The following is an 11,756-nucleotide window of genomic DNA, read 5'->3' on the forward strand; positions in this document are numbered from 1 at the left end:
CATCGCCGAGCGCGGCTCGGGCCCGCGGCCGTCGGCGGGGGCCGGCCGGGGCTGAGGGCGCTGCCCTCGGCCCTCCCTGCCTCGAACCCCCCGCGGGCGGGGGGGCTGCTTAGCGGCAGCGCTCTCCCCCCTCACGGCGAACCCCGAAACGCGGGCTGGGAAGCAGCGCGCTGGCAGTCACGGATTCACCGGGTGAAAGGCTTCCGTGGGGAAGGATATAAAGGAGAAAATACGTTAACAGCAAGGGAAGGGTAAGATCCGAACCGCAGGAAAATCCCAAACTGAACAGTGTGTTTGGTCAACTGAAGAAAATCGGTAGTAAATGTCTGTGCCCTGTGTAGCCCAGATCAGATACAGGTTGCCAATGGAAAGCATTAACCAGAAAAGAGAATTACAGGTCACTAAAATATCTGAAGGATTATTACTTTTTAGAAGTGTGAACAACCGTTCCACTTCTCCAAAAACAAGGGGACATGAGGGGTTTGCTACAGGAAGGAACTGCCACCTTGACCCACTACACCAGGAGAGAACAAGCTTGAGGGGACAAAGGTCCATCCAAGGGGACGAGGATGACCCCAACCCCTCCATAGGCTCTGGGCTGGACTCGCCCCTGCTCAGCGGGTCATACAGAGCTGCTGAAGTCAGCTCTGCACTCCTGCTGCTCCAAACGCAGTGCTTAACAAGAATTCTCTATTTGTTTTAAATAACACAACCCGTTTCTGTATACTGTAACAGTATTCATTTTATGTATCTTTAAATGTTTATCTAAAATGTCTAGAAAAATCCAGGAATATTTATCCATAACATTTTACACAAATGTACTTAAAATATTAACAAAAGTGGTTCTCTTTACATCAACATTTTAAATCAAGGAACTATTCCATAATTTAGAAAACCAAGGGTTACTCATAACTGCTGCAAGTAATACAAGAAATGCCAATGACAGGCCTTTAGCAAGACACTGGGAATATGGTTCTCCTGAAAAAAAAGAAAAGAAAAAAAGTGTAAGTGTATGAGAGCTAAATTTTAGTTTAGACAACCCCCCCAAAGATATAAAGTATATGCATAGCCCGAATGAAATACTGAAGCACAAAGCAAGGAATTAAGATGATTCGTACTTTGTATAACTTTAGTCCCTGAAGTTGTGCAGACAATAAATACAGGCAGTTGCCTCTGTCCATGCAGCTCTCAAAACAGAGTCCAAGTGCCTTCCTGCCCTTTGAAATGCCAGACATTTAATCTACAGTCTCCCACATAATCCACCACAGTTTTACACAGAGGAAATTTTTTAATTAACCATTTTACCAATGCAGCAAATTTTTACTGGAACTCACGTGGGCTGATTGAAAAAACTGGCAAAGTGAGAAACAAAGTATCTCTCCACCCTTCAAGGGCAATGAAATGCACTGGCAATGCTACAATTGCAGTAGGGAGCGGAAACAGAACAATATCATAAAGCAATACATTCTCCCCTTTGCCTTAGCAAGCACGCCTCCCTTCACACTCTACAGGGAATGAAAAAGAATCTCTCTGCCATACAGATATTCACAAAATTTCAATCTTATCCAGAAAGTACCCCTAGTAATTATTTTTTCCACTAGTCTAAGAAATTAATGCATTATCAAAGAAAAAAGCAAACAGACTTTTTGGACCATGCTTTCTAAAAGAGAAGTTTTAATTCCCTACTACGAAGCATTATTTCAGACTAAACCCCACACATCTAATTATGTTTCAGAGAAACACGGCCAGTTCATGGCATTCCACGTTGCTATTATTTTTACCTGTGTAAAACCGCGTCAATGGATAAAAAAGTTGTGGCCAGCACACATCATTTCGATTGCAGTCAAATTCTGTGTAATTAATCTGATATCTAGAAAAAAAACAAACAAAAACAGGTTTATTGACTGCAGTACCAGAACACCAGCACAAGTGGAAAAAACAGATTGGAAAGGTGTCCAGATTACAGGAAAAAACAAAACTAAACCACAAGCTTCTCGTTATTCTCTTATGACTTTTTTCTCTAATAAAAACAGGGACCTCCCCTCTACTCCATTTCTGTAATTTTTAGTGATTTTGTGATGAGCATTTTCAGACAATGGATAGTTTGGGAGCCTTACTCAGCACCCCTAACCCACTCAAGTAAACAACACAGAAGCTTTTCTGCTAAAACCAAATGACAACTCCGCAGGGTAATTTACAGCCCTTCACGTTCTTCATGCTCCTGGGGAAAATTGTCACTAACAGAATTGTTACTCAGTAAATCTCTGAACCAGCCCTTGCTCTGTACTCCACCCAGCCAAAGTAACCTTTTGATCAACGCTATTCACATCACATCTGCTTAACATAATGGGAAGTACCAATGTTTTTACAAAAATTACCTTGTCATTGGAATGGGTGGCTGAGCTGGCACTTTAATAAACTGAACAGAAGCAGTGATAGGAAGAAAGCTGAGGCTGTTTCCACAGGTAAGTCCGCACTGGAATTGCCATATGACTGTTGAATAACTGTAAGAATATGCATAACTATTACTTGAGGGCTGTAAAGGGAAATTTAGGGCCTGAGCATAACCACGAAAGTATTTAGGAGGCAGTTAATGATCTCTGGATTTTCAATACCATGCAAAGACAGAACTTGCATAGTCTGGAAAAGAGGTAAAGTGGAACAGAACCCCATTTATTTGATTGGGATTGACCTGGAGAAAAAAAGTGTTCACAAAGTGAAAATTCCGTTTCAGGAAAGAATAAAGCATTTACCACAGCTCTCAAGAAGAGCTCTACATTGTCCCGTGTTCTGGCTTACCCCAATGTTGTCACTTCCACCACATGACAAGAAATTAAAACATTGTTCTGATGGAATGCCCTGCATATGCCTACTACTGGCAGCATCGTAGATTTTATTTAATATTTCAGTGAAGTAGAAAGATTATCTACTTTTAACCGTTAATATTTTTTTTTTAATTTTCATTTCAGAGGGAGAAAGGCAAACCTGGTCATGATCAAAGGAATTTGGATTGCACTAATAAAAAGGCATGTAAAAAACCAGAAATAACAAAATATCATTTTTGTTTGTAAAATTTGGTCTGGATATGTTAGGTAAGCAAATCTCAAAATGAAATATTTATTTGTCAGACAGCCAGAGACAGCTCTCTCTACCTGATCTGCACAGCAAGAATCTCCTGCTGGGGAATCCCTTGTACTGCACCCACATCAGCAAAGATTATGCGAATATTCAGATTTGCAGGAATATCTGGACAAATGCCTTTTAAGCTTCCAGCGCTCACATTGGTATCAGAATTAAATGGATCGAGACCTGCAGAGGAGAATGGAGTTATGTAAATGGAAATATTATGAAAAACATTATATTTTCCATAATTATATTATTGTCGTAGTCTAGTGAAATATTGGCAACTGTCACACAGGAACACAGAAAAAAATGTTTTCTCTATATAAAATACACATAAAGAAAAAGAGTACTTTATCAACAAAGAATCAAAATATCAAGTCATACGTGTACATGCTGACAGTAAAATACATGTTAGTGCAGTATCCATACACATACTGAGTTATATGCATGTGTGTACACATACATGAGTGGATAGATCCAGACACACAGAGCAGTATCTTCAGGCATTTGAAAGTACATTTTGTTTTTATTTTGAGATGTTCTAGTCATTGTATGGGCACTTTTAGACTATAAACAACAACACAAACCTCACTTACGTATAATTTCCACCCAGTCATTTAGATCACTGTAACTTGAGTTGTCCCTCTTTCCAACGTGAGTAGCTTGTATTAAGGAATTCAATTTCTCAGTTACATTTCCTCTGCAAAATAAGAATGTAAGGTTACACAAAAAGTAAACCTGTACTGTCTACCACTCTGGGTTGCATTATTATCGTATAAGGTCACTTTCATCTGAAAGATGTTACCACTTAACAAAAACAAAACTGCACTGTTATCTGTGAAGGGAAGAAATGGCAAAGCATTCCACCCCAACATACTCCTCATTTGAATAAGGAGAGATCCAAGTGAAACCATTATAATTATTTCTCTTCTTAAAAAAAGTGAGATTATCAACGAAAGAAAGCTGAAAAGCATACACAAACATTTAAAAAAAGAACGTAACAGTGCTGATAGTAGGCACTTGTAGAGAATCATGTAATAAGCAACAAGAGGGATGCAAGGAAAAACAATCCAACCTACATAGCTCACCTTAAAAGGCTACAATCTTCATTAATACCAACTTCTAGAATGCACCCAGAGAGGGAATCTACTCCGAATAAAACTGGTGTATAAGTTGCCGACGTACATATGCCTCTGCCAGCTGTGAAATTAAAACATCTTACTTGAGCTTTGATGTATCAACCTCTCAGTCTCCAGCTTTCAATTTTGGGCAAAAATATCAAACATTAGAATGCAAAACACCAAGTGTCATAGTTCAAAAATAGGTACAAGTCCATTCAACTTAAAATTTTCCAAGAAAGCATTAGAAGCTTACTCACTGAAGTTTGAACAAAGGCTAGGGAATAGTCTAGAAAAGCAAAATTTGGCAGAGATTTAACTAAAATATGAAAAAAAGAAAAAACCCAACACCCCCACCTCCAACATTTTAGCATTAACTACAGCTGAAGTTGCAACCTCACAAGCCAGTACCTGGCTGCCAAATGTTTAGGCTTCCAAAAGTATCAGAAGCATTCATATTTGCAGCTCTCACTGGTTTTCCAACTTGATAACCTAAACATAGAAGGGTAAATCATGAACAATGTATAAGAATCTGTAAGCATTAGCATTGTTTTAACAATAAATGTCATCAGTCTTGAAGTAAATGAACAGACATTTCCATTACAGTAGGAATACCTTCACTTTAAATAATCAATATATACAACAAAAGCCTAAGAACCAATCACTGCTATTACAACTGGCAGCGCATCAAGACAGGAAGGTGGGGGCTAGCAGCATAAAGAAGTACAAAAGAGATACAAAACATAGTCACTGACAACAAACTCTACAGTAGGAAATTTTTTTCTTTTCACTTTTAAGAGGCAAAATAAAGTATTAATACCTGGATTCCCAAATAGTTCTGCTGTGCTAGTACTCTTGAAAGTTAGGAATTTGACTGTGAATCTCTGTGTCAGTATTTCTGGTGAAAGAAAAAATATTACTTTACTTTTAAATAAGTAAATTAGCAAAAAGTATACTGTAAATTAGCAAAAAGTAGGCTTTATGTAGGATACAAACTTCCATTCTTCATTAGTAACAAAAGATTCAAAATAATACAGATTAATGGAAATCAGCCCCATAAATTTTATTTCCAGAGTCCAGGGGAAATTATTTTTAAGAATTATTAGTGAATAAGAGATTCTATCACAGAATTTCCATACTGAAGAAAAAAAGTAAATAAAAAAATCATAAAAGAAATTTCATGGTACCTCCATCACATAAACTTCCAAGGAAGACTGTGACATTTATTCGCTCTATGTTCTTGTCTTTCCAAATGAACGTATAATGCTCTGCAAAAGTTACATTTTGACACAGAACTTCAGCAGTATGAAGGTTTTCTGGCAGAAGAAAAAAAATGAGGCCACAGTTAAAAGCACTGCTAATTAGAAAGCTGTTACTGTAGCTGAAAAAGAACTCTGGCAAAATTCTGGAAATCGTAGCATTCATCTTTTTGAGAATTTGTTTTACCATTTAAGTCCCATCTCATCAGGACAGTGCAACAGTACAATCCCTGAGCTTATCAGTATTTTAACAATCAGCAGTTCCAGGTCCTTCTGTAGCTAAACCTCTCCAGAAGAACCCAGCAGTGAACTTTACATCACCAGTTGATGCACTTCTCTGGACTCAGGACTCCCTCTGCTTTCATCTCATCCCTCCCTCCCAGGGAGCCAACACTGCCCAGAAAAACACATTAGCTTGGATTCCATTAGTTTCATTTGTGCTGCATTATCCTCCCACTGACTGGGAACCACTGTTCTACATCAAATAACTGCTTCGTTGGCTGAAAAAAGCCCTTAAAAAGGCATGAGAGCTTAGAAAAGAGAGACATCTGTTTACTGTCTGCCCATCCCACTTACATGTTCATCTTGGAGATTTTTTTAAGGCATTCTTTGTATCTTTCTTTTTATTATTGTATTTATTCCTCTCAAAAATTACTTTTAATGTAAGCTAAGGGACCCAATTCCTTGACCAACTTTAAATGAAGTTGGGGTAAATTTAATACTTTCTGCTTTGCAATAAGCCGAACAGTTTACTTTTTGAGTATTAGATACATACAAGATCTCTCCCAAGAACTGTAGCAGGCAAACATTTTAGGCATCAAAATAATCTATTTCTTACATAGTCCAGGTTAGGTAAGAAACATACTTATTAAATTGAGGAGACATACCACTTTCAGTGATGAATTTGCCCATGTCAGTGATGGTCCTATAGATGACATTTTGTTGGATGAAGTCTGAGAATGAAAAAAAAGCCACTGCAGTAACTCTGACTAGTAAGAGAGACAGACACACTGTTTTCACATCCAAGGTGCAATCCTTGTTGTTACGAAAACTGAGTAGAAAATTACTTAGAAAATTAATTTTGGTAAAGGACCAAGCCATTTATGTATTTTGAGAGCATAGCTAGTTATCTCTGGGTCTTACAAAGGTAATATAGATGAACAAAATAAGATAATTACAGAGAGTAAAATAAATTATTGTCATGCTGGTGATCATATTATCTCGAACTCCAGAATGACACTTCATAAGTATATGCTTTTGTAATGCAGAAAGTAACCCCTTCTCACTAACTCTAAAACGATGCACCCTCTTGACAGAAAAAGGGCTCTGCAACAGTCTGAAAATAGAAAGTGGGAGACACTCTGTTCTGTCACATGTAGCCATAACCAGTATGAGTCACCAGAAACAGATACATGGGAAACAAAGGCCAATCCCACTATTTCTTATATCCTAAATCTTGAGAAATAATGGGGCACTTGCTAGAAGGTCATCAGAAAAGGAGTAGAACATCCCTAAATGCTGAAATACAGCCACCAGATAACAAAGATACTACACACAGCTACTATGTCAACAGCCCTCGGGTTTGTTCTGTTCTAGCAGCTCTGAGAAACATAAATCACATTTCTGTTAAGGTTTATGCAGCGTACCTCCGGTACCACTGTTTATCCTCACGTCATGGGGCAGTCCTTCCTCGTAAGATGCTAAGTTGGTAAGGCATTTGACATCAAAGTTCTGGAGATACGCTACGGGGGCATTTCCAACACACTGTCCAGCCATGGATTGCTGCAGGTGGTTCAACAGAAATAAGTATGGTGGACCCTTTCTAGCCCCTTGCATTGCATCTGAAGACCATTTATTAGTGAAATGCTCCAAGTGTGTACTACAGCCGTATGCGACACTTTGACAAACAAGTAATCTGATGTTATCAAAATACCTCAATCTGTAGCAAAAAGGAGGTTCAAATTTAAAAAGTACAGCTTTAAAAATAGTTTCAGTGTACAGTAGGGCTTCATCCTAATTTATCAAAATAATTATAACGAACAAGTCTCTCCAAAATGCAAAAGGAATTTGAAAAAAGTACAACCAGATGACTAAGATTCAAAGGGAAAACCAACTTTAGTGCTCAGTGATGCAGCAGGCAAACCAAAAAATACAGAAAGATGGTAAGTCAAACTATTAATGAGGATGCCAAGCTTGTTTTTGCCTATTGAAGTAATTAAGACATTACCATTTGGGGGGATGGGCAGAGGGATCAGGAAAGATAACGTTTACTTTTCATAATGATTTTGTGTTGGGTTTTTTTTGTGAAAACTATATTCCACCACTTCACAACAGCAAGTTGCAGAATCTGGTTACAAAGCCATAAGGAGTGTGATATATGGAGAGTATCAAACAAAACAAGAGGAATCAAAAGCTCCTAAACACACAAAGTGATTACCTGGGGAATGGTAAAATACTCATTTTCTTCTGTCATAATTGGATCTCCTTGTCTGTAACCAGTGAAAAGTTTCCCAGGAGAAGTTGGTAAAGTGATCTTAAACGAAGGAACTTTGGGTGCAGAACTGCAAACAAGTTTAAAAATTAAACAGTTCTTTACTCTCTCTCTCTCACACAAATAACTATACACGTGCTTTCATGTCCCCTGTTCTCATATAGTGCCAATGACATTTCTCCATTTGCATTTGAAGTTCACACCCTAAAAATTCCAATTTCAAAATAACTTTCTTTAAAAAAAACAAGTTATATTTTCGGTAGCATGCCTAATGCATGTGTTGAGAAAATAAATTTTCGTAAGACTTACGTAGAGCCATGATAAAAGTAGCCAAGAAATGGTGTATTGTTAAGAGAAGACTGTACACAAAGGAAGGGAAACCACTCAGGGGTATATTCCATTGACTGAGAAGAGCACAGCTGATCAAAAGGTGGGTTTACATCCCCACCAAACACTCCACTGAAACATGATTCATTGAATAACTGCTTCAAGTCTGGTGTACAGTCCTGAAAGGGAAAAGAACAGTCACTGTTTAGCACAGTAACTGCATTACCATAGGCACTACAGCCATACTTACATGTAAATCAAAACAATTTTGTAGAGAGGTCATATTTACTATCAGAAATACCGGAAAATCCAGACAAACTCTCTAGCTCCATCTAGTCTGAAGCATTCACTACTCCTCTCTTCCTCAAAACAACAGAAAGTTTGGAAATTTTGAAAACACTTAATCAAAGTTTAATATAAGTACCGGATCACAGCAACAACGAACATCACAAGCTCCAGCTGTCAAGTCACAAGGACAAGAGCCCAAGGGCTGAAACACCTGGTTTGGAATGATAGTTGCATTTTCTGTAAAAGAATTTAAAAAAAAAAAAAAGAAGAGAAAATTTGACTAAATGGGCTGGAATCCAAATAAACAGACCATGTGCATTGCGGTTTATTCCGACTGCGTACAAACCCTTTCTTATATTCCATTAATGATTATTCAGTATCTCTTATCGCTGCCGAAATTCCAATTTTTATTTTTTCATATATAGAGGAAAAGAAGAGCCAAAATGCTATTTCTTCTTTAGCATATCTAAACATGTACCTGTCACGTTTCCTGTAAAGGAAGAGTTGGCATATATTTCAGCCTGGATCAGGAGATGTGCCAACACCACTGAATCACGGCAAGCTAAAACCTGAAGCGTTTCGACCACGCAGAGAGGTGTTGTGCAGCAGTCAGTGACATTCGGCAAACACAACTGCAGATTTCTAGTCAAGCTTACAGTCACTTTGGAAGTGTTCTGAAAAAATGCAAAATAAAGTTAGACAGCTTTGACAGCTTGTATTACTCATACCACTGATCAGCTTCAGAAGTTTCAGTACTGCTGTGTTTTTTCAGCGCTACAATGCAATGATACTCTTCCTATATAAAATCGGTCATTTGTTGAGAGTGGAATGACAAAGGATCTCCTACTGGAATATGCAATACAGTGAGGATATGAACTGTATAAAGAACTTTTTAAGGCATGCACACAGATTAAGTTACCTCAGAAATCACATGAACAATTCTAAAGAAAAGAAAAAATACTGAAAAGTGAATTTCAGTTTTCGCAGCTACCTTCAGCTGAAAACTGGAATGACTGCAGAGTTGATAAAACCCCTAAGAAATTATATATAACATTACACTGAAGACAAGCCTAATAAATACAGATGTTCCAGAGCTCATGCTGTATAAAACCACTACTTTTTTATTTCTATTAGCTCCTTCCAGCAGATCTGAAACAGTCTCAAATGCTGCAGCCAGCCACGAAGTACAGGCGATGCTGGAGAGGAGAAGGACAACAAGGAACCAAAGCTGCAAACTCCAGCAAGGGCATCCACATAAAGGGATATGTCAAGGAAAAAAGGCAAAGGCAAGATATTCAAACTGGGTTGTTAGTACATTAATATTTTACCAGTATTTCATTAGCCCTTAATGTATGACAGTTCAATCCTTCCCATTTTAGGGAAGAATCAGTATTTTACATACCATACCAGGTGTTACATTCAAATTCCAATCCCCAGCTCTTTCACTTCCACTGCAATTTGCAGGTTGCAATTTTCCTACATCAAAATAAAAATTTAAAAAGTGTTCCACTGTCATTTAGAAAAGACTGGAAAATAAAAAGTACATTTAAACACCTCTTGTGCCTTCAAGTAGGCACACCCTCAGGCCCAGCTGACAAGTCAACAGAGGACTAAGGTCTTAATCAGCAGAAGTCCTCTGGAGTTCCTATTTCAGTCACTATTAAAGCACCAAATGAAATGCATTGCCATTTCTCCAGTAATTTCAGTGTAAAAAAATATTAATAATTCAAACATTTATTTACATACTATTGGGGGGGTGGGTAGGTGAAGTGTTCTTACCTGTCTCTTCATCTATAGGACTTAAAATTATAGAAAAATTAACTCCTGAAGAATTTCCAAGAAAAAATGAATTGACCCTGGGCCCTGACATATGGATAAATGAAGGCTGAAAGACTAAAAAAAGAAAGAAACAAGTCTTAATACACAATAACTGAGAAAGGTAACATCTGTAAGACATATTTAGGTTTGACACTTGGGCTAGATTCCTACCTTCCTATACTTTAAATTGTTACAAATAAAACAAAAATATTTTGTGATGCCTAGTACAGGATTGTATTTACATTCTTGCAAAGTGCTAGAGCAGTGGGTTCACCATAGCTTTCTATGTTGTAAGTTTACATTTGTCAAGATGCTCACTAAACAGGCAGGAGACTGCAGCACTTTCTGGCCCACACAGATACTACACAGGTCAGGCAACAACATATTCAGCATTTCTTGCTGAATTCAGTTTACACTTTTTAATTTCTTGCGGCCATGGAGGGTAACAAGGGCATACCACTACCTGCGATCCAGTAATTCCAGACTACCGCCCTCAGGAAGTTTAGGGCTCCAAACTGGGAGTTCCACTAGAATTTCCTTTACGGACATTTCCAAGGTTGAAAGGTCCAACGTGAGCAGCTCCACCTTTCCCCCTCCCAGCCTTCCCCAGTACTAAACGCTTGCAGAAAACTCCAGGGCCAGTCAAAGGCTCCCGACCTCCTAATCCTCGGGGAACCCTCGGGGCCTCCGCGGCCTCCCCTCATACCCAGCCGGGCAGGGGAGGTCCCGCCGCAGACCGACCCCCTTCCCACACTCCCGGCCGCCCTTTCGACCCCCTTTCCCTCAGCAGCCGCCCCCTCGCCCACCATTCCTCGCGGCCCCTGACGCCCTCCACCCACCGGGGTGCCAGGCCCGCTGCCCGGGGCAGGGTGTCGCCAGCAGCAGCAACGCCCCAAGGAAAGCGGCCTCCATGGCGCCTAACGAGGGCCGCGCCGCGGAGCCGGCTGCCGCCCGGCCGCCATCTTGCAGCGCCAGCGCGGCGCCATGGCAACGGGAAGGGGCGGGAAGCGCTGCCGGCGGCCTGAGGGGAACCGGGGAGCGCAAGGAGGCGGCGGGGGCCACCGGCGGGCCCTGCGGCCGGTCACACCCCCGGGCTGGGCTGCCCCACGTCCCCCTCCCCTCGGTAGCGATCGCACGGCCAAAAGCGGGATGAGCCAAGTCAGCACCGACATGTCTGTCCCTCACCTTCTCACCTAACTCCACACGGACCACCACGTCCTCCCTCTGGCACTTCATCTAGTACCTGATCATACTGGTACACTCTTACACAATAAAATTGCAAGAAGGGCGTGTAGATCACCCTTTAAAATATCTGTTATTACAGCAATATCT

At 39.9% G+C, this 11,756-nt stretch overlaps 1 protein-coding gene and 1 long non-coding RNA gene across 2 annotated transcripts; one reads left to right on the forward strand and one right to left on the reverse strand.

Annotated features, from left to right (window-relative positions):
- The first annotated feature begins 2 nt into the window (after nt 1-2).
- Nucleotides 3-3,876, forward strand: LOC141951100 (uncharacterized). The gene is made up of 3 exons (XR_012631271.1): nt 3-251; nt 2,970-3,030; nt 3,133-3,876. It is a non-coding gene; the product is annotated as an uncharacterized LOC141951100 (long non-coding RNA).
- Nucleotides 717-11,753, reverse strand: TCTN2 (tectonic family member 2). The gene is made up of 18 exons (XM_074886894.1): nt 11,264-11,753; nt 10,386-10,499; nt 10,009-10,082; nt 9,085-9,280; nt 8,743-8,843; nt 8,301-8,497; nt 7,938-8,061; nt 7,147-7,282; nt 6,388-6,453; nt 5,429-5,557; nt 5,062-5,139; nt 4,653-4,733; nt 4,212-4,323; nt 3,720-3,823; nt 3,153-3,309; nt 2,379-2,504; nt 1,782-1,870; nt 717-978 (listed from the first exon to the last, which is right to left on the reverse strand). Exons 1-18 carry the CDS (start codon nt 11,658-11,660, stop codon nt 863-865), a joined length of 2,397 nt encoding a protein of 798 aa, XP_074742995.1. The 5' UTR covers nt 11,661-11,753; the 3' UTR covers nt 717-862.
- Between the last annotated feature and the right edge of the window lie 3 nt (nt 11,754-11,756).

This window comes from Strix uralensis, chromosome 17 (assembly GCF_047716275.1).
Source record: "Strix uralensis isolate ZFMK-TIS-50842 chromosome 17, bStrUra1, whole genome shotgun sequence".
In the NCBI taxonomy this organism is placed as follows: Eukaryota; Metazoa; Chordata; class Aves; order Strigiformes; family Strigidae; genus Strix; species Strix uralensis.